This window comes from Zootoca vivipara, chromosome 6 (genome assembly GCF_965207765.1).
Source record: "Zootoca vivipara chromosome 6, rZooViv2.hap1.1, whole genome shotgun sequence".
Lineage (NCBI taxonomy): Eukaryota > Metazoa > Chordata > Lepidosauria > Squamata > Lacertidae > Zootoca > Zootoca vivipara.
The window spans coordinates 76,244,962-76,272,807 of record NC_142589.1 but is presented as its reverse complement, the minus strand read 5'-3'; the positions used below and the strand labels follow the sequence as shown (position 1 = coordinate 76,272,807).

Here is a 27,846-nt window from a genome sequence, read left to right as displayed (position 1 = left end):
TCCTGGAGGAAATTCCTTACCCTAAAACCTTGTGAGAAGAAACAGGAGGAGGAAGAAGCGGAGGGGTTGTTTGGTGTATTATTATTTTTAACTTAAAAACACCCATATGAATTTATTAAATTCAGAGTCTGTTATTAGGATGTAATGATGAGAAACTGTGTTTTGCTATGTTTTGTTCTGATCACCAGCTCTCTTTATGAAACGGAGACACAACTTGGAGGAAAACTCCTTAATAACAATGTCCTAAATACCCGCACAATGGCATGGAGGTCACAATGATTACTGGTTTGAGTTTTGCTTTTAAACATAGAGATTTACGGAGGGGCGGGGGGAAGGTAGGTGGGTGAGGTGAGGTTTCTCTCTCATGGATACAGCTTATCACATCGAACTCCACCAACATTTCAAGCGGTCTTCCTCCCACCCCCCCGGCTCTCCCAACCCCCCCCCCAGCCGCCGCCACGAGTTTACTGGAATAGAAAATAAAACGCTTTGGACCCTGGAGGGCCGAAGCAACTCTGCTTGTCTCCCCCACCCTGCCCCCCACCCATTTTGCTTTCTGTCCATTATCCAACAGTGAGAGTGTCAGGTTAGGGATCTTAAAAAATAAACAAGGGAGCAGGTTAATCTTTCTTCTTCTCCTCCGCCGTTTTCAAAGGGAGTGCTTCGGCCACGCCTTCTGGCAAGCTCGCAGAGGTGGCTGCGGGAATGTCGCCGGCTCCTCTCTCTGTCGCTGCTGCTGGGGCACCGTTTGCCGGGCCCTCCGTTATCGCCCTGACGGCCCTGTTGGCCAGCACTGCAGGGCCACCGTCCTGCTGAGCAACGCTCGGCGTTGCGGTCCGAGATCCTTGGTCCTCCCCGCTGATCCCGAATTCGTTGACGCGGGTCGGATCCACCCGGTAGATCCACCGTTGGTAGAGGTAAATGAAGAAAACGACATCTGCAGGAGGAGAAGGGGGAGGAAAGGCCAGGCGTTACAACAGGGTAGGAGAGAGAGCGGGGCCCTTTAGCTCGGAGGTTTCCATCGATTTGTCCAAGGATCACAGAATTGTAGAGCTGGAAGGGACCACGAGGGTCCTCTAGTCCAACCCCCTTGTAATCCAGGAATCTTTTGCCCATGACTGGGATTAAGAGGCTCATGCTCTACCGACTGAGCTATTTCAGACCTCTTAGAAGCCCATTTGGCACATTTATTTAATATTTCCAAAAATACTGTAAGCATACAGGTTCCTCTGTTATATAAATATATATAAAAGCAGGAACCTGTATGAATACAGAAGTCTGCACATTGTCCGGGAAACATGCAACGGAATCACAGAATTGTACAGTTGGAAGCAACCCCCAGGGTCATCCAGCCCAACCCCCTGCAACGCAGGAATCTTTTGCCCAATGTGGGGATCAAACCCATGATCCTGAGATTAAGGTTCTCACGCTCTACCAACTGAGATATCATTGGTTCGGGGTGGGCAGTCATAGAAAAAGCTCCCCTGAGATAAAGCAGGAGGGGGGGTGGGAGAATACAATGAGATGCAGGAGGGAGAGAAATTACCGTCTCGAAGGCAGCCTATTCTGTACATCATGGGCATTTTGATGACAAAGGCAAACAGGTCGTCGATGAAGGTGTTGAGGGCTTTGTAGGTGAGCATCCGCCAGGGCAGATGAGCAACAGACTTCAGCTTGTAGTTGATGAACAGCTGAGGCGTCATGGTGATGAAGCCTGGGAGGGGGGACAGGGCAGGGCAGGGCAAACAAACAAACAAAACAAAAACAAAGGCAGGCAGGAAAAGAAAAAGGTCAATGCTGTAGTAGTTAAAGCAGAAGTTAGCAACCTTTTCTGACCAGTGGGTGCACTTCCAAGTATTGAGTGTGTCCTGGGGTGGGGTGGATGACAAAACAGAAAAATAGAGACATGGCCATCCCCGGGAATCTTTTGCTTACCAGGGGAAGTCAACTATGTCCTGCTGGTCCAGATTGTGAAGATCAAACAATATTGATCACTCACACACACACACACACACACACACAGAGACAGACACAGCGTGATTGATTCTGTTGCTGTCTAATAGGCACAGGGAGCATTCCTCAGTACCAGGAAAAAAAATACACAAGGTAGCCAAACCACCCCCACTCTCATTTCTGTTATTTTATATTGCTTATAGTTTAGAAATTATTTACTGTAATTGCGAAGAGTGAATTCTTGTTTAATTAGTATTCGCTGACCTTTAATTTTATTGTGTACTATTATATCCTAATGGATTATTGAACGTTACTTTATTTAATATAAGTTGCTTATTTTAAAGTTAAGTTTTCATTATGACATTTTCAGATTGGATCAGATTGTTATAAGGTGCGCGATCTTTGCTGTTTCTTCAACAAAGAAACTGTAAACCGCCTTGTGCATAGTAATACAGTATAGAAAGGTGGTATGCAAATTGAAACTGAAAGGAAAGGAAATTGCACAGAAATTGCTTAGGAAGTTCCTGCGCATTTTGCCCCATAACTTTCTTTCCAGAACAACTAGAGATTTGCTTTTTCTGTTTATCAAAAAAGAGAGAAAGCGTTGGAGTCTGGGGCAACCCTGGGTTAACGGGCGAAGAGAACATAATCCACATGGAGATGCCCAGTGCCGCACCTGGGGAGATGCAAGCTGCCGTGCCACACAGAACGCTGCTTTGGGAATACTCCTGTTACTCACCGAAAGTCAGCAGGAACCCATAGAGCATGCTGAGAACCCAGGAGTACCAGCCCTTGTGCTCCATATAGAGGAGGCTGTAAACAGCGTAGCAACCCAGGAGGGGGAAGAGGATCCAGGAGAGATACCGGAAAGCCATCTGCAAAGGTGAACAAATTGAGACAAGTTCAGAAGGAATAGGAAAGTTCACAATGGGAAAAATCAGAAACGGAGGGAGATCCAGAGGTGCCTGACTAGCCACCCACGTGCAGGTCTGCTGTGTTGTTTTTTTGGTTGTCATTGCATTTGTTGTAAGTAAGCATTTTAGTCTGTTTTCAAAGTTGCATTTTAGATGTTTGCAGTTTGCCCCAGGTAAAAAAAGATAAAAGTAAAGGACCCCATGACGGTTAATTCCAGTCAAAGGCAACTGTGGGGTTGCAGCACTAATCTTGCTTTCGGGCCAAGAGAGCTGGTGTTTGTCCACAGGCAGCTTTTCTGGGTCATGTGCCCAGCATGATTAAGACGCTTCTGGCGCAATGGAACACCGTGACGGAAGCCAGAGTGCACGGAAAAGCAGTTTACCTTCCCGCTGCAGCGGTACTTATTTATCTACTTGGACCGGCATGCTTTCAAACTGCTAGGTTGGCAGGAGATGGGACAGAGCAACAGGAGCTCACCCTGTTGCGGGGATTTGAACCGATGACCTTCTGATCGGCAAGCCCAAGAGGCTCAGTGGTTTAGACCACAGCGCCACCCGCGTCCCTTAGGGTAACTAACTAACAACAACAATAATAGTAATGACAACACTTGTACGCACAGACTAAAATGCTTACTTACAACTTGTACGCTTACTTACACTTGTACGCACTTGTACAAATCACCACCATGGAAAATAGCTCCCCTCCCCACAGTATCTGGAGAGGACCCTCCCCTGGAGCAGGCGCTAAACTCACGTCATCATAGACTTTGGTAGACGTTTCAATGTACGTCGATTTGTCTTTGAAAGTCAAGCGTGGAAGGATCCCGGCAATTTTGTTTTCCCGATCCAGCTGTTGCAGCATTATCCGAGGGAGGAAAGAGCAGAGAGAGGAAAGGCGTTAAGAGACAGACACCGAGGGAAGGAAATCCAGCGAACTTGAAACAAATGAGGTGAAGCCCATGATGCAAAGGGAGGCAAAACGTCCTTTCTTTTCCCAGTCAGTCACTGCCAGCTCACGCCCAATCAGTTAGTTTCTTTTGCCCCAATATTTTACACTTGCTTCCATTAAGACAGGACCACAATACCTCATGGACCCCATATGAACTGACTCAGACCCTGCGCTCAGCATCCAAAGCCCTTCTTTGTGTGCTTCCGCCATGAAAGGTCCAGACAGCGGCAACACAAGAGCAGGCCTTCTCTGCAGTGGCTCCCCGTTTCTGAAATGCTCTCCCCAGGGGGGCTTGCCTGGTGCCTTCACTACATATCTTTAGGTGCCAGGTGAAAACATTCCTCTTCAACCAGGCCTTGGTTCAGTTAGCCAGCTTATGGCCTTTTAAACTGTGTGTTACTGTTTTGTTTGCTATTATGCTACATATTCTCATTGTTTTTATACCACAAACCGCCGTGTGATCCTCCCATTTTACTGGTCATTCGCCCAGCTTGGAGAGATCCTTTTGGATCTCATCCCTATTTTTTGTTTTAACTACCCTAATTTTGTGTCATCAACAGGTTGGGCCACCTTATGTTCAACTCCTGATCATCTATGAACATGTCTATCTCTGTTTCTCTTTCTCCCTCTAGTGGGGGACGAGAGCAGACACCTTCATGCTATAACTGCCCCCTTGTCCAGCTCTTACCCTGACATCCATAACTTTTGTGATCTTCCAGAGATCAATCAGGAGCCCAATGAAGACGCTGACTTGCACCACAAAGTTAGTTTCGTTGTCCAAGATGTAGAGAAGGACCACGAGTGACTGGAATACTCCAAAGAATACTGAGCGGACAGAGAGCCCCTCTAGGGACTGCCTGCTGTTCCAGAACTGAATATCTAAAAAGGAAGATGACAAACAGAGGTTTAAAAGGAAAAGAATGCTTTCCAGCTTTTCACTGGAGCTACTGCCCAATCCTCCAGTAAAAGGTAAAAAGATAAAGGACCCCTAGATGGTTAAGTTCAGTCAAAGGTGACAATGGGGTTGTGGCGCTCGTCTTGCTTTCAGGCTGAAAAAGCCAGCATTTGTCCACAGACAGCTTTCCGGGTCATGTGGCCAGCATGACTAAACCGCTTCTGGCGCAAGGAAACACTGTGGCGGAAGCCAGATCGCACGCTGTTTATCTTCCCACCTCAGCAGTACCTATTTATCTACTTGCACTGGTGTGTTTTCGAACTGCTAGGTTGGCAGGAGCTGGAACAGAGCAATGCGGGGATCCCATTGCGGGGATTCTAACTGCCAACTTTCTGACCGGTAAGCCAAAGACCACAGCGCCATCTGCCTCCCACAATCCTCCAGTACTGCTGGCTAGGCTGGTATCTGGCCAGAGGTGGCTTTGACTCGAAGCACAGAAGGCACTGAGGAGGAAGACAGGCAGCTGCACTAGGGCCTTGTGGCATCCCCCCCTTCACCTTCTGACTTTAAACATGCAGGAGGGGGAAAGGGGGTTGGGGAGAGAAGAGAAGAAGCTCAAATATTTTGGAACCTACCATTTTTGAAAGCGAGGAATTCGAAAATGCTATGTACAATGGAAACAATAATGGTCAACGCCAGCAGGTATGGATTGGTTTCTAATAGAGCAACCTAGGAGAAAGGAGAAAGAGGGTCTGAGAAAGACCGGCATTTTCAGGGCACCCCCCAAAATATACAAAATTAGAAGCATGCTAGTCATATGCAATGTACAGTATTTAGCATTAACTCTGGAAATGTATACTCGATTCTGACCAAACTAAGCCTCCTGATGTTTTTCTGCTGTAGAAGGCTTAGTTTGATCAGAATCAAGTATACATTTCCAGAGTTAATGGTAAATACATCACTTCTGGTAAATGAGCCACCACAGCTTCTAGAGGGCCATGAAAATATGTGTCCTGAGCTTTGTAGACTTGTCTACCCATTTACTATCTGAAACCAAAGGCATGCGCTGGTTGCCGGGTGTGAATTTCCCCCCCAGCTCCCCCCCCCCCCGGAGGAACGACATCGCTGCCATCACTCCCTGCTCACCTTCACAGAGTCTTGCTCCTCATCCGACTGCTCGTACAAGTCCTCCCCCAGGAAGTTCCAGGGGGACTTGGTGCTCTGGGCAGCATACAGCTGCCATCGCCACAGGGACAGCGGGCAGAAGGACAGGCGGAAAGGAAGGCGCTCCAGTGTCTCGTTGATAGGAAAGTAGTCCTTCTGCAAGTTCCAGTAATCGTTGAAGTACAAGATGGGGTAATAGTCGCCACTCACTGCGTCAAATTTCACATCTGAAACAAAGAGAGTCCAAAGGGGGACGTGCTGGGCAGCTGGACCAGAATGCCACCGAGGCATAGCGGAACACAGAAAAGGAACCCCACAGCCCTGCACCCCAGGTGTCTCCCGCATCTTACAATTTCAGAAATTTATGGTGTCACAACAACGGCATTGCACCACGGCATGATTTTCTTTTACATGAGCTGGCGGTTTGCACAAATATCCATACACGTAAATATCACTTTCAAAATAATTTTGTGCACCTTTCTCCATGCTTCGTCTGCCTCCAGGCTTTCCTCTCCACTCAACACATCCATAAAGAGAACCAAATTGAAGCTCGGTGTGTGTGTGTGTGTGGATTTGCACAACCGAAAACTTCCCAACAACCTGAATTTTCAAATTAACCATGCAGGCTGCAAAAGTTGACCTTTTTTTCCACACCGGAAGGAATTTCCAGGCTGCGGGTTTCAGCCTGAGCTCGTGTGCAAAAGGGAGAATGCCACGGTCATGCTTTTATTTCTTCTCTCCCCGCTGCAACTGTATATTGTGACCCGAGCGGCCTGAGGAACTAATTATCTGTTGTCCTTACATTGGTCCAGAGGCGGAGGAACACTGCCCTTTACCCATGGTGTGTGGTCATCCACAATGTTGATGGTGAGGTTTGGGTGCCAGTGTGAGATCACCTCCACAGGGCCGTAATCTTCAGCTCTCTGCAACGAAAGCATAAAGGACTGCAAGCAGTTTCCACATCAAACCCACCAGCAGGACTGCTGCAGATACATACAGTCAAGGTTTTCAAAGCAATTTTGACCCTATGCTGTCAGAAGGGATGGTTCCTATTCCTGCTTGCTGCTGCAGCCTGGAACATATTTGGAGATGCCAAGGAAGAGGCCCTCTAATTAGCTCAACCAGAAGCCACGGGCTTGCAGAAGAAGCCAACATGCTTGACAAAGGCCTCTGGCTAGCCTTAGGCACAGCACAGCCCTTCCAAGTGGCAGCTGGAGGGGTCTCAGCACTCACTCTATTCAAAGCGACACAGGTGTGACCAGCAAAGCTTTATTTTGAACAGAGGTAGTGGAGGCTGGACTAAGAGAGTCCCCATGCTGTCAGCTGCACGCAAGAAGTGAGGCTTAAATATAGCACTCTCACTCACTTGCCAACACCCCCAAAGGCTCTATATGGATGGCAGGGAGCCAAAATCACCCCCCAAAGGCACTCCCCCTACTCCCTCCATATTACGTAAGAATTCATCTAGCCCAGCATCCTGTTCCCAACAGCGTGCAGCCAGATGCTTCTGGGCAGACCACAGGCAAGCCTCAACTCATCACTTAAAACATTTCCCCCCAGCATGAACCACAAAACCTCAGTTTGCAAAGAGCTCTTTTCCAGACCAAGCATTTCAATAAAAACCCAGGCTTTTACTGTAGCGGTTTATAATAGATTTCCTCCCTGCCTTCATCTCACCCCACCCTGTCCAATATTATCTTTCCAGCACTATACCGTGTTTCTCATATTATAAGACATGTCTTATATTTATTTTTTCCTCAAAAAAACCCACCATGGCTTATTTTCAAGGGATGTCTTATTTTTATTACAGTACATGGGTAGTGCAGTAGCTCCCCCCGCTATCGTGTTTTGTGTGTCCTGTTGCGAGTGTGTGTCCTCTCGCTCCCACACCGGGCAGTGAGCTGGGGAGCGGAGGTGGTTTTGCTGAGTTGATTGAGTCAGGCAGGCAGGCAAGGGAGTCACCCTGCTATTTCGGATCGCCTGAGGAAACGTTTGCTGCTCTCTCCCCCCCCCCCCCCATGCCTGCACCTCAGCCGGGCGCACATCCTCAACCCGCTTTGTGCGGCGGGGGCAAGATGCGTGTCAGAATGCAACCCCTCAGATTCCTTCCGCCCCTCCCTCGCCGCCAACCGACCCCCACCCCATTTCCCCGCCTGAGGTAAAAAGTCCATACCTTAGTTAGAGCCGGTGACTGGCTGCCCAGCTACCATATGTGAAGGCCGAGGGAGGAGGAGGGGTGGGTGGGAAACCTCTCCTGGCCATTTCCTCACCTCCCTCGTTCGTTCGTGCGCTTGCCTGTCTGCAAGCGGGGGCTTCGCGCGGCGCGCGCAAAGGCTGCATCCGGGTGTCGGGGCTTCGCGCGGCGCGCGCAAAGGCTGCATCCGGGTGTCGGGGCTTCGCGCAGCGCGCGTAAAGGCTGCAACCGGGTGTCGGGGCTTCGCGCGCCGCGCGCAAAGGCTGCAGCCGGGTCCCGGGGCTTCGCGCGCCGCGCACAAGGGCTGCAGCCGGGTCCCGGGGCTTCGCGCGCCGCGCACAAAGGCTGCAGCCGGGTCCCGGGGCTTCGCGCGCCGCGCACAAAGGCTGCAGCCGGGTCCCGGGGCTTCGCGCACTGTGCGCTGAGGGTCCTGCCGGGACCCGGGGCTTCGCGCACCGCGCGCAAAGGCTGCAGCCGGGTCCCGGGGGTTAACGCAGCAGCAGCATCCGGTTCCGAGCAGCCCCCTTCCTTTTCCTCTTCTTTGCCACAGACCTGCGGTATGGCTTATTTTCGAGGTATGCCTTATATTTTGCCACCTCAGAAAAATCCTGCCATGCCTTATTTTGTAGGGATGTTTTATAATGTGAGAAACACGGTAAATACATGAGAATGGTTCATGGAATTTCCCACCCCCCACTTCAGAAGAAAGACGGCAGGTGGAGGGTTTCAGTGTATTATGAAGTGAGGAAGTGAAAGGAATGATGGAAATAGTTCTGCAACATTAAGCATAGTGATTTGGCCACCAATGTCGATTTGTCAGAGGCTCAGCTCTGCCAGTGAGCCTTGGGCTGCCAACCTCACAATCCGGGAAGGCTGAATTATGGGGAAAGAAAGAATGGAGGTGTGCTAGCCAGAAGCCCCATGGGAAGGGGGGGAGAAAACCCTGTGACCTTGACAGCTAAAGAAGGACGGAGAGGGGAGGGAGATATGCAGGGGGTCTGGGATAAGAAGTAATTGTTACTTTTATCATTTCAGGATCTGCTTCTGTCTCCCCCGTGAGCAGATTCTTGGTTTTCTGGAACCGCCTGCGCTTATACTTATTTATCACTGCAAAGAAGAAAGGGGAAGGAAAGGTAAGCAGATGCAAAACACTACCAGCAGGTAAAGCTAGACAGTAGCATTATCCTGAACCCGAGAACTACAAGCACATTTCAACCTGGGTTTCTATCGCTCACGGTCGTTGTCGTTATTATTTACTGCATTTGCCAGTCACTTTGTACAAAAGAAAAAAAATCCTAAAGTGAAACAAGTGCAATAAATAGACCTTAAAACGCTGAACAATGCATAAAAGGCTCATCCAGCAATATGCTAGGACAAGTCCCACACACCTCAGTAAAATATGTACACTGCTGAAGGAGGCAATTACCAAAGGCCTGAGTGAGCGAAAAGGTCTTAGCCTGGCACTTAACAAGTGACAATGATGGGGCTGGGCACATCTCCCTGGGGAGAGGATTCCACAGACAGGGGCCACCACTGAAAAGGCCTGCTCTCGCGCAGCCACTTCCCACTCCACCCTCAGGTAGGGCACACAGAGATGCAGGGGAGGGGGTGTTCCTCATATACTCTTGCACAGCTGCAAGAATACAGTAAAAAAAAAAAAGGAGCAGCAAACCCCTCTCTGCAAATACACATATACCAAAAAGAAGAAGGAACAAGTCCAACACAGTTATGGTTTTCTGTTTTTATGGGTGTATAATATCAATGAATTGCTTGGTCCCTTCACTCTCCCTCCCATCACTACTATTCTGTCCCAGGGTGGAACCACAAACACAAAAGGTGAGTTAGCAGTTAAATTTACAGATTTTTTAAATTTTATTTTTTTGCCCTCAGCAATATATAGCATAGGACCTGCAAAACTAACTCTGAGCTCAGAATTTTTGGTTTTCAGATGCAGACTTTCAGGGGTACGGAACATGCTCAGTGCTGCACTTAGCACTTCAATTTATACAAGATTTGGAAAGTTCCAGTAAGAATTGCCCCTGCAGAATAAAGGCTCTTGCTCATGGGTTCAAATACCCCCCCTTGCCTTTTCCAGATGTAACAAAACACACACACACACACACACACACACACACACACACACACACACACAGCTTTGCTGAAAGCCAGCAGCATTTCCATAGGGCCCCAACCACTGAACGAAAATATACTGAAATGCGTGCTCAAATATGAGAGAACACACATCACGATCCATACTGAATTCTGGCGTGGGGAGAGGGACCCCCACCCCCCACCCATCCATTATCACAGGAAATATGCACTGGGAATCTGCAACTCGCTGCAGCTTCCTAGCATGTGGCTACCAAAGATGTTTGCAGGATTGCAGTTCCCCCGTCAAACATCACCGTGTTGACTGCACATAAAGGCACCAGCCACATAAAGGACAAGGCAGTCCCAGCAGCACTCAAGCCCCTATTATCACCCTAGGATGGTTGGAGGGAAAGAGAGAGAGAGAGAGAGATGGGAGAGAGAGAGAGAGGAAATGAATCACTTACTGGAATTGGGAATGGGGGCCTCAGTGGGGCAAGTGGCAGGATGTGGCAAGAAGGCGAGGAACTAGGTACCCTGGGGGAAGGGGGGAGAACAGTGCTGAGTGCAGACATCTCTACCCACAACCACCGGCTGCAGCCTCCCGGCAAAAGAAGAGGGACGGGGGGGGGGGGGGAGGCTTACTTCGCGACGTGTGGACCGTGGCGAGTCGCCTGTACAGGTTCTTCTGTTTCGGATCGGGGTGGAACCCGCTCTTCGTAAAATACACATGGATATACATGGAACCGTTGTGCTGAACGCTCTTGGGGAAAAAAAATCAACACAATAGGATTACTGGCCTCATCCATTTTACTGAAACATTTTTTTGGGGGGGGGGGAATGAAACAAAGGGAGGAGGTGGTCAAGGAAGCCACAGCTGTTGGAATATAATAATAATAATAATAATAATATATGGTTACAGGTAGGTAGCCGTGTTGGTCTGGGTCGAAGTAAAATAAAAAAATTCCTTCAGTAGCACCTTAAAGACCAACTAAGTTTTTATTTTGGTATAAGCTTTCGTGTGCATGCACACTTCTTCAGATTTATATGTTGCCCATCTGACTGGGTTGCGGCAGGCACTCTGGAAGGCTTCCAGCAAAATATAAAAATACAAACTCACTCCTAATGTTAAGGACTGTCTGCCTTAAAATGTCAAACAGTAGCTCTGGCATCTCCTTCCTTCCCCACTCCCGCTTTGTTTCCACTCCCTTCCAAGCCTTCTCTGAGCACCTAGTATTTTAAAAGGCCAAAGACAGAAAGCTTCCCCCAGACCCATCCTGTCCTGCTTCCTTGTCTTCCAAGAGGGCTTCACCATTCAAATTGCCAGTCAGTCAGATGTGGGGAACCTTTGGTGCTCTAGTTGTTCCAGAACTACAACTCCCATCCTCCTTGGCCATGGCTGCTGGGCCTGATGGGAGTTGTAGTTTACAACATGTGGCAGGCCTAAGGTTTCCCCACACTTGGGCTAGGAGCTTGGGTAAGACTTTTGAGGTGCTAGAATGGAGTGATGCCCCTATTTGCATTCATAAAGGATCATCACCACTAATGGCTTTAAAATCAGTACTGGACATTCAGACAGTGGGTCACACCAGTCTCTCTCCCTTAGCTCTATAATCTCGTTAACGTAGAGAAGAAGAGGAAGTTTGGATTTGATTTCCTGCTTTATCACTACCTGAAGGAATCTTAAAGCGGCTAACATTCTCCTTTCCCTTCCTCCCTCACAACAAACACTCTGTGAGGTGAGTGGGGCTGAGAGACTTGAGAGAAGTGTGACTAGCCCAAGGTCACCCAGCAGCTGCATGTGGAGGAGCAGAGACGTGAACCCGGTTCACCAGATTACGAGTCTACCGCTCTTAACCACTACACCACAGGGGAATTACTGCCTCTAACATGGAAGAGGAGATGCTTCCTAGTCCAGTCCAGGCAATGTATTTCTTAAAGCAGTTTTGCTTCTGGTGTCTGGAGATGGAGAGTACCCTTAAGTACAGGCAGCCCACTGCAGACAAGTAGGGAGAAAAGTGAGGTCTGAAGCAGGGGGCTTGGCTCGAGTGCAGCTGGCGAACAGCTGGCCAGTGGCATGCTTTGCTCACGCACCTCCGGAATATCTAACTCTCCATAGTGTTCATAGCACCCGTCGGAATTCTCGCCACTGGTCCAGTCCCCATAGACAATATCCCGCTGCTCCCAAAACAACGCGGAGGTAGCGTTGAAATCTGTAAAGTGCTCATGCTCTGATATATAGACATGAAGATCCTGCAGGGAGAAGAGCATTATTTGAGGCAGGAAGGCCTACATCATGGGCTGCAATAAATGAATATACACAGGCAAATGTTCAGCTTCTTCTACTGATACGATGATCAGGGCTATGCATTTACAGTCATACCTCATGATACGTCCGCTTCATGTTGCGTCTTTTCAGGTTACGGACGCGCTGAACCCGGAAGTCCCGGAACGGGTTACTTCCGGGTTTGGCGCATCCGTAACCTGCACACAAGTGCAGAAGAGCTAAATTACGCTTTGCGCATAAGTGCCGCATTGCGTCACACGCGTGCACACATGCGGCGCTTCATGTTGCAAATGGGCCACCGGAATGGATCCCGTTTGCAACATGAGGTACCACTGTACTGCAATCCCTCAACAGTGCAGGGGGGGAAATCAGCTACCCAGGAATCACAGCTTTCATTCAAGAGAAAAAGCAAGTTTCTAGCCACCCTCATGGCTGCAAAGGTACACTGAAAAGCACGTGGGCAATGCCTGCTCAATTTTCAGGTGGCTGATGAGTTGCTGTGCAAGACTTCCAGGAGTAGTGACAGAACAAAAGATGCAATATGGTAAAACTAGTGGATGGTGCCGTGGAGCAAACGTTTTGAATAATCCTTTTTTATGTAATTGACAGACGAAGAATTGGAAGCCCTCTTTCTTTTCTTTTGTCTCTTTTCCCCCTTTAAAAATTTTGTCGTGTCAAAAAAGCTTCAATAATAAATTTATGTAGTACAGTAAAACTGGTAGAACAGAATACACAGAATGAGAGAAATGTTGAAAATCTGCTCAGCTTCCGTGATTTCTGCAGGCTGCAAAATTTCTATCCAGATCATACAGGCGCGTAATTGTACTTTTACATACTGAGCGCATACCTGTTTACACTTTGCAAACTTTGGGGCCAACTAACCCAAGTTCCGGGTCATGCTTACCATTAAAGTGTCTTTAGGAAAGAGATTGCGGCTGGGCGCCCTGGGTGCTCCGCCAGTGGTGGTTGGATCCTGTGGTGCCGGCCCACGACGGAACCAACTGCTGATGGCCCAAATGATAAAGATCCTTTGAGGGGGTGGGGAGAAAAGTAGAGAATCAATACAAGATGCAGTTATAAGTTGGCTGTTCCTTCTAGAGGCAGCTACTGCACAAAGAAATTGCTAACAGCCTCAACATTAAAGAGAAGCTTCCCGAAGATGAACTTGTGTCAAATATCATAACCCTGCTTGTTCGCAGGGGCCATACTTTGAACTAAACAAGGGGCTGAAGGGCAGACACATTGGCTCCACCCCCTGGCTCCTCCCCCCAAAGGCCTCTTTATCCCCTTGCTCCCAAAATCAAGAGCAGCAAGTGAGTGGGCAGAGCCCTCCCCTTATAATGCAGCTCAGCTGCTTACTGAGAAGCAGGCAAACCGGAGCAGGCAAGAGAGAACCGGAGCAACCTGAGAGAAACTGGAGAGTTTTGCAGGGGAGAAGGGACAGCAAGAGTCTGTTGCATGCATTGTCTCCCTTTTCTCCCCAAGTCCCTGGTGGGCATGGCAAATAATGTGGGACTCTGGGTCAGAGGTTCTGCTGGTGGCACAATGGGATGCCCTGGGGGCCATAAACTAGAGAAACTGTGAGAACTGTAGCATCCATACCAATCTTGCAAAGTTGCCGGAAGGCTGCCAGCAACACCAACCTCCTTGGCCACTCCTTTGGCACCCACTTGCTGGTGTCCACGAGACTTTATCCCAGCACTTTAAAGGCAGAACAAGCAGCAGTGGGGCAGCCTAACTATATTGCTCTCCCTCGCCCTTGCCAGACGACAGGAGCGAGCCAACAGTAAATCACACAGAGCAAGTTGGAGTTGACTCTTTATTAGCAAAACAGGATCTGCATAGGAGGGTCAGGCCTAATGAGCGCAGCAACCTATCACTGGCAAGTCTTGCCCCCATGAAGGAGTTGACTGAAGGTCTCCGCCTCCCCAGAGCTGCCTAAGTTCCCTCCTATCCAGGGTCTTCTCCAAGCAATCTGAGACTACACCTGCATGAAGCTATGCTCTGCCCTCTTCAGGCCTCTTCTGGTTCTGGATGGAGAGAAACTTGTGACTTTTCACCAGGCTGCCTCCTCTCCACCTCTCGGCCTGCCTCCTCTTCTGTTCTGGACTTCCCTCTGCCACAGGAAACCCCCCCCCGATCACGAAGCCCTGTTATCTCTTCAGCTTCTGACACCTCCTCTTCCCAGTCTTCTCCCTCTGACCACCCATTGCCGTCCCACCACCAGTCCCTCGGGGCTTTCCCAGCTGGTTCCTCCCACCATGCCACTGCGTTCAACCAATCCAGGAAAAAAAGAAGCACACACCTCTAATGGATTGGCATTATTTTCCTGCCCCCTGAAGCCCTCCACCATGGTACCACTACAGTCCTTTCTCTTGGCTTGAACACAGGAAGAAAACATCAAGCACTGGTCCTTCTAGCAACAATGACTTGCAGCAGCTCTCCAGGACTCAAGGAGAGTGGCTGCAGGAGAGAGGACCCCACCCCCCACCCCGCCCCAAATGCACCCCTGGTACAGTAGTCAGCCATTTAGACCAGTTTCCCTCTGGTTCCTACAAAAAAGAGCTGGAGATAAGAGAATATGGAGCTGGCTCTCTGTTCACTGTGTTTACATTGTGTCAAATTGGTAAAAAGGAGAGTCTCAGGCTTCCCTCCCCCCTGCCCTTGCCCGTTCTTATTTAAACCCCATCCCCCATTGTCCCTTTCTATTAGACTCCTCGCTCCAATGCTACCATCTGAGCTAACTCTGCTTCTGCAATATCCTTTGGGGAGGCAGGCGGAGAGATACCATGAGCAGAACTGAATGTGGCAAGCTAGGGTGGCATCACCCCTCTTGATGTGCACCTTCTTTGCTGTTATTGCTAACATTTTGCATGCAAAGATACGAGTCCGGGGCTATGTGTGAATAATACATGCACACACAGAGCATGCACTGCCACCACCCCAACTCAAAGGATACAAAAGCTCCGCATTGAGAACTTGCTGTTACTGTACTTTTAAGTTGCCTCGAAATCAACTTTGTAATACCTGTTTCAACACTTGCTGAAGGTCACCCGGAGAGCTTCCCAGCTGAGTGGGAATTTAAATACATTTTGGCCCCCTTTGAAACCTCGCTTTTCTTTGGCGAAGGATTTACTCCCCTTTTTCTTTCTTTTTTATGTCTATACTGCCCACCAGTCAGAAGAACTTTCAGGTTTACATTTATATAAGGGGTGGGAAACCTTTTTGGCCCAGTGGACCAGATCTTCATCTCCCCACCCAGCAGGCCTACTATCACAGGTGGGTGGGATCGCCCACCTTCTAACTGTTTGGCCTCGTGATGTCATATAATTGAGAGGTGGGCAGTTCCACCCACCTAGCAACATTGGCTGGCAAGGTGACCAAGCAGGAGTGAACTCCCCATGCATTAGATGATGCTCAGGGAGTTCAATCCTGTTTTGTGCAGCGGAGTCTCTTCCTTCCTTCCACCCACCCCATGTCACATATGACATCAGGTGTGGGGCAGGTGGGTATGATTTGAGGAGTCTGGGGGGTCAAATCTGCCTTGTGGGCTGCATGTTCACCAGCCCTGATTTAGATATACTTGCGGTACGTGCATGCAATTGTAGCAATCCCTTCCCCCCATCCCATGATGATGCACAAAACATGGCCATGTGGCGTCATTCTGAACAAGGCACTCTGCGCTTCTGTATATTGAGAATATGCTACCCGTATGGTGGAGTATACTAGAGACTGGCAGAAGCTCTACTGAATATATGGATAGTCAATTGAAACCACACACACAACATGGTTAACGAGGCAAGTCCATCATCTTGCACAACAGGCTTATTCTACTTCTCAGGTATGCTTGCTTCAGAATGTATGGACCTCAAAGACCCAGACCCCTGCCCTGGAGCCCTGCCTTGCATATATAAGCACGTCTGGTTCTGCAAAGAAGCTACGCACGTCTCTTCCGGCATTCGCAGGCAAGTGTGTTTAAAATTATAGCTGAAGATAATCAGCCAACTGGGAAGACAGAACCACAGCACTGCTGGCTTCCGCTGCCTCATGAATCATCTGTATAACTCACAAACCTAGGAGGGCCAGATAGTGTTGCCAGCTTCCCAAATCTGATGGGGGAAAATGCAAATTCCTTGCTCTTCTCCAGACAATGACCGGTATCTCTTAATTCAAAATTCATGCACCCAAGAGGCAATGTCACCTTCCTTCAAGATCTTCCCCACCGCCCCTGTCAAATATCCTTCAGGAGCTTTCACAGTGCATAACACACACAAATCTAGCCAGCCAATCAATCGGTTTTAAGCCAGGAGGTTAATTAGCTAAGCTGTTTCTGCTTCAGATTTGCCCTTACTGGAAAAGAACCGGGTAATTTGGCAGGGAAGCTTTACAAAAATCTGATCCATTTTTACTTCCTTTTATGCCACAGGTGACTCACTAAGGCATGTGTGGCAGGAGGGGCAGCAATGCCTGTGGAAAGCCTGTTTTCCTTGGTTGTGAACAGTTCTGAATTACTGACCTAAAAGAATGGAATCATTTATTCTATTCTGCGACTTCCTCTAAGGCTCCCCACTTAAAATGGGCCACAACCATCTGGAAAATGCTGAGCCCAATGAAGGGTGGATTATTTCGTTCAACTTCAAAGCAATGTTCTGGATCAATTTCAGCAGCCAGGGTGGGGTGGGGGGGCCTTGCCAAGTATACACACAATTTTGGAAGTGCATTACTGCAGCATTTGCCCATTTCTGGAAGAGGGAGAACATGCCAGCGCCGAGCCTGTTCCAATCTGATTTGCATTAATAAATTGAAATGTTTTAACCGTTCTAATCATACGGAAGTTCATCGCTCAGCTGGCACTGCACAGATGCCAAAACGTTTTGCTGACACAGCTCAAAGAGCCAATATAGCATCCCAAGCAATAATTGCTTTGGAAATGGCACAAACACTCTCTGGTTTCTCTTTCCCACCTGGTCACCTTGCTCTTCAGGGGACATTTGAATGCGTTAGAAAAGGGTGGCTCCTGCTAATGCTATTCCTGGGCCCATTTTGTTGGGCAAGTGGCTAGATGGCGAGTGCTACAAAAGGAGCAGTATCTGAAAGAGCGTTACTCAATTTAGTCAACTCCGCCCTACCTGACCAACTTATCTCAGAGCCCTCTGGAACCATTACTCGTCCTGTGAACAGTGTTAGAAACTCGGATACCTAAGCTACTCGCCAAATGGCACCTCAAACCTAGGTTACAGCCGCCACAATGGAATGTTTAGGTGCCATTTTCCCCGCCCCCTTGGATTACAAAGCTGAAAATGAATTGTGTATATTGTCAGCACGATGGAGATGGATTAGTTCATAATAATCAGTCGCCATCCTGGTGCCCAGAGATCTCAGCATGTTTACAATTGGACCCATGCTAGGCGCAAAATGCGCCTGGCGCCCAGGGGATTTATTGCACTACCCTTGGGCGGCTTACAGAATATCTGAAAACATAAAACATCCAGTATTATAAACCTCTTTATACAGGGCTGCCTTCAGATGTCTTCTAAAAGTTGTGCAATTCTTTACCTTCTTGACATCTGAAGGGAGGGCGTTCCACAGGGAGGGCGCCACAGAAGGCCCTCTGCCTGGCTGAAGCGGCAGCTCTCAATTTGCTCTGATTCTTATACTAGCTGTAACTTTTTCTCATGCTTCAAGCTCTGTGCACTCCCAGAGTACCATAAAGGAGAGGCCAGATGGGGAACCAACCAACCACCACCACCACCAGCAGCAAGAGAACCACAACCCTGAAAAAGATCAGTAGGCCCCATTCCCACAAACCACAATCACCCCAAGAGGCCATCACACATGTATTAAGGAGTGCCATCGATCCACACGCATTGGCTAAAGCAGAACAGTGGAGCAAATACAACCACGCTTCTGTGCTCTCCAGCTTGAGCAGCATGAAGAGGATGAAGCCTTTGATAAAGCCCAGAAAGACACCTTTGGAAGGCTAGGAAGACCTCTCCCTGCAAGTCAAAGGCTGCATGCTTACTTATAGCAGTAAGGCCCACTGATATTGATGGGAAGCCACTCTGAATAAATAAGCTCAGGATTACAATGCATGTCGCAACTTCTCCTATGCTAGGGATGGGGAGGTTGTGGTCCTCCAGATGGTGTTATCCAACTCCCAACAGCCCCAGGCAGCCCAGCCAAAGCTCAGAAATGGTTATTTATTCATTTCATAAAAATTATACACCGCTTGACTGTTCACAACCATACTTTAAAATGCTAAACCAGACTGAAATCACCTCAACTTTTCAGGATGGCGGCTAGTTTTCTTTTGGGAAGAAGTGAAGGCATGGAGTGATCAGGCTATGCAGCACAAACTGAAATTTTTAGGAATCCCTGGAGGGAGGGAGAAGTCCCAAGTTGTTTGACTGAACATTAAATCTGGAATGTTGCTGGATTATTGCTTATTTTACAAAATTCTATGAATAATAAATAATGTACCTTGACTTTCTTTAGCGTTTGGGTACGCAAGTCTAAACAAGAATGTTTTTAGCAGGCGCTGAGAAGAGCACAGGGAAGGCACCTGCTTGATGACTGGAGCTTTGGTCCAGCAACTTCTGGACCAGGGTGGTTCAACACGCAGCCCAAGGGCCACTTGTGGCCCTCGAAGCCTTTTTGGGGAGGCCCTCAGCAACATTTGACGCTGCACTGGGTTTTGGGAAGGAGGCATAATGGCCCCGACAGGGTCCTAGAGTCCTCCCCACTCCTTCCCAAAGCCTAGTCGGTGCTTTCCCAGATTTGGGAAGGAGGTAGGAGGGCTTCCAGGCACTTTCTTCCTGAAGCCCAGCGAAGTGCCACCACCAGGCACTTCCTTCCCGAAGCCCAGCGCCTCACTTTGCATCAGGGTCTGATTTCATTGACTCACACAAAACGCAGACGTCAAAGAACAGACATTTCTCTCCGCAGTCTCATCACCTGCTGTCCATAAACCAAACTATCGAGATCCCAAGTGACAAAAGAGCTGGCTCTGATGATTGGTGTTAAAAGCCTTATGGAGACCTCTGCCCTGGAAAGATGCTGCCAAAACTCAGAGAAGAGGTGCTTGATGAAGATCTCTGCTCACTTAAAGGGGAATGCTGCTTGGTAATTAGGGTAGCAACCAGCTTAATACTTTACTACACACACTTTGGCACAGGCCTATAGGCTGGCCCCACACACTCCCTTCCTTCTGGAAAGGGGAAGGACTCTTAACTCAGCTGCTTCACATGCAGAAGGTTCAAGGTTCAAGCCCTGGCATTTCCAAACACAGCTGTAAGACGCTGGCTGAAATCCCAGACAGCCCCTGACAGGCTTCACTTGCCTTCCTCACCTTGGCGCCCTCCAGATATTTTATTATTTGTATCTAGCCTTTTCTCCAAGGAGCTCAGGGTTGGTGTATATGGTTCTCCCTCTCCTCATTTAATTCCCCACAACAATCCTGTGAGGTAGGCTAGGCTGAGAGGCAGTGACTGGTCCAAGGTTATCCAGTGAGCTTCATGGCTAAGTGGGGATTCGAACCCTGGACTCCTGAGGCCTAGTTCAACACTCTTAACTGCTGCACCACTTCTGGCTCCCCAATTCGTAGATGTACAAACCCTGATGTAGTTTTGGGCTACAGCCAGCATTGGAGTTCTAGCCCCAAATATTTGGAGGGAAGAAGAGGAAGAAGTTTGGATTTGATATCCCGCTTTATCACTACTCTAAGGAGTCTCAAAGCGGCTAACAATCTCCTTTCCCTTCCTCCCCCACAACAACACTCTGAGGTGAGTGAGGCTGAGAGACTTCAGAGAAGTGTGACCAGCACAAGGTCACCCAGCAGCTGCATGTGGAGGAGTGGGGATGCGAACCCGGTTCGCGAGATTACGAGTCTACTGCACCTCTGCATCTCACACTTTAGTTTGCACCTGAAAAGCCAGGAGGGGGAGCGGAGGCGCATCAGATTGCTCTGCCTGCCTGCACTCCTTAAGCACATTGGTTGCTCTGTCTCTGCACGCAATGATGGGTGCTCTTTTGAGCTCAGAAGCCCCGCTGGCACAGAGCAAAACCCACACGGCTCCACTTCCCTTTTCTAGCTCCAAGGTGATGCGGGGAGGTGGAAGCATGCTGGTTTACCGTGCACCAATGGATGCTCCTTGGGCATTCAGAGGATCTGAGCTGAAGGTGAGAGGCAGAGGCACTTCAGCTCACCTTGAAGAAACAGGCTTTAGGTTGGTCATTTAGTGCTATGCAGTTGAGACAGTGTGCCTAGGAGGCCAAGATAGGAGTCAATAAAAGTCCCTAGTTCAAATGCCACCTCTTTCATAAACTTAACTGGACGGCCACAGTCAAGCCACTATCCCCTCGCCAACTCGCAGTATGTCTGGGATATCGCAAGAATGGCTGAGATAATGTTTGTAAATAAAGAGTATTGTCTGCTGGCACAGGGCTGGTGCTCAGAAGCCATTTCTGATCATTTGAGTCCATTATGAGTTTGTATTGTCTGCTGAATGTGTTTGCATTTGCTTTGTATGCTCTTGTGTTTTGACAGGATTATGATAGATTGAAATGTTGCTAACTTTTAATGCTTTTGTTGTTACTGTGAGCCGCTTTGAGCACAACACCGCTGTTGGAAAATCAGGATACAAATATTAAAAAAATTAAAATATCAAAAAGTGCTTGGAATATACTGAAGCGGTATAGAAGCACCAGTTATAGTGGGTTTTGCCCTGCAGATGCATGAAAACAGTGGGTATTGGCTGCTTTCGTAGAAGTACAGGAACTTGACCCAGGACATGTAAATCCAAGCACAAGTAATTTAAGGACAAACACCAAATAAACATACACACCCTACCCTCTAGGGTGATATATACACACACTGGATGACAACGCGGCAGTTCTAGAGCAGTCGAGATCTCACCTGAACAACACTCCTTTGATGACCTGCCAAGCATTTGGAGCTTGCTGTTGGGGCTGGTTCTGCTGCTGAGTCTCGGCAACCGCTTCACCTCCCCCTGCAGTTCCATTGCTGGTCACTTGCTATAAAGGTGGGGAGAAAAACGGGAAGATGGGAATCAGCAAAAGTCATTTGTCATAAGAAGCCAAGAGGTTCAAACTTTGTGACTTTTTTAAAAGAGACACTTTTGCGGCAGCATGGACCCCCCCCCCCACCCGGGGACAGGAATGAGTTCAGATTCCCAGAAAACAAGATTTATAATTAGATGCAAAGTGTTGTACAACAATGAGCTGGGATAGCACAGTGGATGAGAGCTTGAAATCTGGTTTAAATAACCCCCATTTCAAATCTCAACTCAGCCGTAAGTTTGCAAGGCGCCATCCTTCAGCCTTGGTCTGCCATCTGAAATATAGGAATAACAGCAACAGGGTAAGGAGAGCCCAGCTGCATCAAGGCCATCGAGCCCATCAACGTTTCCAGCAGCAGTCAGGCAGATGCTTCCAGGAAGCCACAAGCAGGCCATGAATTACAGTATTATTTTTATTTTATTTATATTTAAACAATTTATATACTGCTTAACTATAGTTATCACTACGAGGTTTGCAAGGATACAGTACAAAAAGTAGAAAGTTAAACTATAAAATCAAACTTTGGTTGAAATGTCTGCTTGAATTTTAAAAAGTCTTCAGCCTTCGCCTGTTAGAAGTTAATTCTGCCCTTTCCCCCCCCCCCCATCTGTCCTGAAGAAGAATAAGAAGAGTTTGGATTTGATATCCCGCTTTATCACTACCCGAAGGAGTCTCAAAGCGGCTAACATTCTCCTTTCCCTTCCTCCCCCACAACAGACACCCTGTGAGGTGGGTGGGGCTGAGAGACTTCAGAGAAGTGCGACTAGCCCAAGGTCACTCAGCAGCTGCATGTGGAGGAGGAGCGGAGACGCGAACCCGGTTCCCCAGATTAGGAGTCTACCGCTCTTAGCCACTACACCACACTGGCTGAATTGACTACCATCTATTTAATCTACCCTTTAGTTCTAATATTACGGGATGGGAATGAAAATTTATCTGTCCTCCCCCTTCCCCATTCTGCACACCATTCATAAACCTCTCTCATTGCCCTGTTGTTTTTCTGAACAAGGAAGCCACAAATAAAATTGTCTTTTCTGCAACAACAAAGGCCTGTCAACCCCGTGATCATTTTGGCTCTCCTTACCTGCACTTCTTCCATTTCTCCAATATGTCTTTTGAGAATTTTTTGTGTGGGGTGTGTGTGTGAGAGAGACCTGTATGCAATATCCCAGCATCTTTTTATAGAAGGGCATCAAAGCAGTGGCCATTTTGTTCCCCATCAATTCTTGAGTTTGCTATTTTACCACAACCTCACCCTGTTGACATTTTCAGTAAGTTATCGACAATGACCCCCTCCCCCAATATATATTAATAGATAGTCACAGACACTTTACACCCCCCATGTTTCTATGTGGTTAAGATTTTCTACCTGTGGGTGCCTTACTTTACACTCACGAGAAAATCTCATTTGTCATTTCATTCCCATTTACCTAGTTTGCACAGACGCTTTGGGGACTCTCTGCAGGCTGCTTGGGTTTATCCTATTCTGATTATTCATCAATTGTTATTTATTTCATTGCATTTAGAAGCCTGGGGTTCAACTAAATGCAGGCAAGCACCACATAAAAAGCAATGAATAATCTGCATACTCAACTATGGGATCATTTATAAATGTTAAATAGTACCAGTCTTAATACAGATCCCATTGTTTATTAACCTTCACTATAAAAAATTATGCAGTTACTTTCCTATGGTCCAGATCCTATTACCTGCTGATACAAAAAAGAATTTGCCCTCTTACTTCATCACTGCTAAAGTTAGTTATTTATTGTTACGGTTCTCGACCAGCATATCACTGCTAAATTTATGTAGGACCTTTTAATTAAGGCTTGTGTTAAAAGTAACTTGTCAATCTATATACTAGCCCCAACCAGTTTTCACTAGCTTATCTTACAGGGTTGTTCTAAGAATTACTGAAACATATGCAAAGTTCCTTGAGTACTTAGGGGAAAACACATAATCACTAATTCTTATTATGATCTGATCTGACGGAAAGGCATACATGATTTATGTTATTCAAATTTGCCCAGAAGAAAAGCACCTCATCACTATTAATCCAATTTTTCAGATGAGAAACTCAATTCATGTTCCCAGTCTCTCCCAACAGGCACGCAGGGTCAGTAAAGTAAGCCCATAACATTAAGTGAATATTTAAGTCAGCAAATTCTTTTTGGTACTCCATTTGAATTTAAAAACAAATGAAATTATCATCTTAGTTCTTCACTCTTAAAGCACCCCAATCCATGTTGGGCAAAAGATTCATGTATTGTTATTGAGTATTTAAAGAACTATTATAGCAAGATGAAAACACGAGCAGGATTTGAAATATGAGCAACAGTGTGAATGATAAGATAAATAGGTTAAATATATTGAATAGTATAGGCGAAATATGCAGCATTTTTAAGGGTAAATATGGAGACCATGGAAGGGGACGATGGAAAGTCAACTGATAAAGTAACATGGTTTATGTTAAAATTTGCATATACTTTTTCTTTGTGAAAAAATAATAAATAAGATTTGTTTTAAAAACAATTCCTGTATTGCAGGGAGTTGGACTAGATCAGGGGTCCCCAAAGTAAGGCCTGGGGGCCAGATGCGGCCCAATCGCCTTCTAAATCCAGGCTGCAGACGGTCCGGGAATCAGCATGTTTTTACATGAGTAGAATGTGTCCTTTTATTTAAAATGCATCTCTGGATTATTTGTGAGGCCTGCCTGGTGTTTTTACATGAGTAGAATGTGTCCTTTTATTTAAAATGCATCTCTGGGTTATTTGTGGGGCATAGGAATTCCTTCATATTTTTTTTCAAAATTTAGTCCAGCCCCCCACCCTGGACTAGATGATCCTTGGGTTCCCTTCCAACTCTACAATTCTATGATTCAATCTCCTTTCAGGAAAATAATGGTGGAGGGCCAAAATATGAGCCTCTTCATCCACATTCAATATTGTTGAGAGAATTAAGGCTTTGATTCTGGATTCAATTTTATGTTTAGATCATTTATTTAAAATGACAGATTATGCATGACAGATTTCATTACAAGGGTATTATGTAAAAATTTAGATGGTAAAAGAGGGTGGGGATAAAGGGGAAGTAGCAAGAATGATCCAAGTGGTAAATGTACCTGGGGAATCCCAAGATGAGGGGGAGGGAGGAGGACACTAAAAGGTAACACTGCTTTTAACACATGGATGGCAGCCAAACAAAAGGATTGTGGGCCCTGTGTGGGCTGTTTCCCAGCAAACGGTGGAAAAACAAGGTGTGGAATGGGAATTCCCGCCCCCCCCATCCTCTCACCCCAAACACCTGTAGCCAACAACACTAGAACTTACTTCCCTAAATTATAATTGGAGACACACCTGAAGTGGTTTGCTTTCAGAAAATGAAAGTGTTAAGAATTTCCCACACTTGGAAAAGCTCACCTGTGTTTGAGACAGTCACTGTTCTACAAGTGCTTCTTCTCAATGTAAGCTCAGAGCAATAACTCACATAAGAGATGCAACGGACAGACTCCCTTCATCTCTGCATCAGGAGCAACTGAATTATCCAATCACATCCAATGCTGAGATGGGCCACAACTGTCCTTCCCCAGGAAGGAGGAGTGGATGTAAGGGTAGAGCAAAAAATCATGCAGGTACCCAGCAGGCACTATGGGCTGAGTGCTTTGAGCTGACGGCAAATTATAATTATTCTATTTATTTATTACATCTCACAGCACACAAATGTGTCACAGTAATCATGCAGGAATTACTGACTTTGGGTGAGATGAGACTACACACAGGGAAAAAATAAGCTGTTTCATCCAGAATAGGCAGTAGATGACGGAGCACTGCTGTCTAGAATGAGACAAATTTTGGGCAGACTCTGTATATATTCATAGAATCAACAGACAATTGGGAAGAGGAGAGATCATGATGTCAAGTTTCCCCATGAAAGCCAGGTGCTTGTTTGTCGGACAAGAGCCTCCTTACAGATAAAAGAGGACAATACCTGCAAAAGCAGATTAGATGCAGTTAAGGGGAAGCATCTAACAGATGAAAAAGGTAACTGCATGCTCATGCATCTGTTTCCCCTACAGAAAGGTATGAGAATCAGATGTGGGGGGGGGGAAGAGAAGGCAGAATGGGCAGCTACTCGAAGAGGAAATTTAACTTGGAAGGAGGACAGAAGAGGGGGGGAAACCAGTTCCTTAGTAGGGAACCGAAAGATGAATTCCTCAAAAAAGGGAAACAATTCCTGAAGTAGGAAGCTCAGAAATGAGTGATGTTGAAAGGAATGTCAGGTGAACTCTTAGCCTAGATGGAGAAAAAAGAGTGACACCTGTAAATTTCAGGGACAAAATGCTTTTGACAGTACTGCCAAGGAGATTGGAGAAGAGGAACCATGGTCTGAAATGGGAAGAAACATGAAAGTCAGTTGGAGACAAGAGAGGAAATCAGCCAAGGAAAGGAGATCACAGTGAGAAATGTAGACTGCCATAAAAGATGGGGGCAAGGGCCAAGTGAGCTATCTTGGTCAGAACTTGTTGGTTCTTTATGGAGGATAAAGGCAGGAGCAATTTGCAAATGAGACCAATTAGCAGCAGAAAGATAAATACCCAGAGGGGGACGTTGAGATGAAAGTGATTCCTTGACATACACCTGAGAAATCTGATCTATCTAACCAGGGACAGTCAGGCGAGAATTTCTAACTCAGAGAACAAGATGGATGCCAGATCAAAAGGGTGGAGGAAAAGGTGGACCCAAGAGAAGTGGGGTGTTGAGGCTGAAGCAACACCGTGTGACGCATCCAAGAAGAAAGCAATGGCTAGTGTGGGACATTGAACAGAGAGACATGGGTGACTCATTTAATCATCATGAAGTTCACTGCATGGTTTCCATGAGGCAATTTGGGCAACCTGTTTTACTACAAATTGTGCCTGACAAGTGGCAAAATCTTCCTTCCTTGTATATACAAACAATGAAACTACAGGTGAACCAGGTCCCCAAGAATTAAGGATTTATACACCTTTCAGGCATAGAAGTGTGGCAAGATGCAGGGTAAAAACTGCCACTTGCGCACCTATACAGACTGATGAAACCCAGGCTCATATTCTGGGGCTTTATATGCAGAAGGTCCAGTTTCACTCTAACCTATAGGAAAGAGTCCTGTCTGAGACTCTACAGCCTGTCAGTATAAAGAATACTGAGCTAATAGACTAAGTGTCTGAGTTGGAATGTCTTCTCGCTATCTTCTTATGCTTTCTATATTTAAGCTCCAGTCCACACTAGGCCATGAGACTCCTTCAGGAATTCAGGGCCAGTCACTACTGCTTAACCTAACCTACCTCACACAGCTGTTGCAAAGATAAAACTGCATGTGTGCGAGCAAGAACCACACATGCCACTATGGTCTCCTTAAAGGAAAAGTGGGTTATAAATGAACCTGACTTGATTCGGGTTACCAAACGCACCAGGAGTGATTTTTACCACTTCAGAACAGCCTTTCTCCACCTTGGGTGCCTGACATTGTTGGACTACAAATCCCATGGTTCCTAGGAGACGTGGCTGGTCAGGGCTGATGGGGAGTTGTATGTAGTTCAAGAACATCTGGCGACCCTCAAGGCTGAGAGGGGCCGTTTCAGAAGCTGACTTGCATCTGGTCGGACCATTGGCCCATGCAGCTCAGTACCGCCTACACCGGCTGGCAGCACCTCTCGGAGGTTTCGGGGCAGGTGCATTTCCCAGACCTACCTGGAGGTGCCAGAGATTGAACTTGGGGACTCTCTGCAGACGGAGGGCGTGCTACAATCACAGGGTTGCGACCCTTACTCACTCGTGCCATAAGCCTCTCTGAGCCCGGCTGAGAATAAAACGGGGGCTGGGCGTGTGTGGACCCCTCCTCCCCACCCCCACAAAACAACTCCACCCCTGGCGTCTTGTGAGGAAAAATGCAGGCGATAATAATAAAAAGCACCAGATATATAAGAGTGAAATGAATAAGAAAAAGAGCTGACCTGGAGAAGGGGCATGGTGGGCAATCGCCCCTGGAGGCTAATTAATTTTTTTTTCTGAGGTAGGGAGAAGGGCGTCACGTGACTGGCGAGAGGGCGGGGCTGGGGCAGAAGAGGACCTAACCCCCCTCCTCGTCCGCGGGAGGGGCAAAAGGAGGGCGGCGGGAGGGGCAACTGCCCCTCGCAGGGAAAGGAAAGCCGCCGAGCGGCAGCTCCCGCGAGGGGGGCGACGGAGAAAGGGGCTCTGCGGCCGCTACCTGTTCAGGGCCGGACGCGGGACCCGCCGCCGCCACCACCTCCGTCTCCGGCGCCGCCATCTTGCTGCGCCGTTGCCT

General features: G+C 47.5%; 1 protein-coding gene across 2 annotated transcripts; it reads right to left on the bottom strand.

Moving 5' to 3' along the window:
* Positions 1-64: 64 nt before the first annotated feature.
* CLPTM1 (CLPTM1 regulator of GABA type A receptor forward trafficking) lies at positions 65-27,846 on the bottom strand. 2 transcript variants are annotated; one of them, XM_088672678.1, is made up of 14 exons: positions 27,515-27,846; positions 21,359-21,477; positions 13,349-13,472; positions 12,252-12,410; positions 10,803-10,920; positions 9,091-9,176; positions 6,678-6,798; positions 5,858-6,102; positions 5,347-5,440; positions 4,505-4,695; positions 3,622-3,717; positions 2,693-2,828; positions 1,547-1,714; positions 65-937 (listed from the first exon to the last, which is right to left on the bottom strand). In XM_088672678.1, exons 1-14 carry the CDS (start codon positions 27,527-27,529, stop codon positions 621-623), a joined length of 1,989 nt encoding a protein of 662 aa, XP_088528804.1. In that variant the 5' UTR covers positions 27,530-27,846; the 3' UTR covers positions 65-620. The 2 variants fall into 2 exon arrangements, with proteins under 2 accessions (XP_088528804.1, XP_034974965.3); XM_035119074.3 differs by having other exon boundaries at positions 27,769-27,846.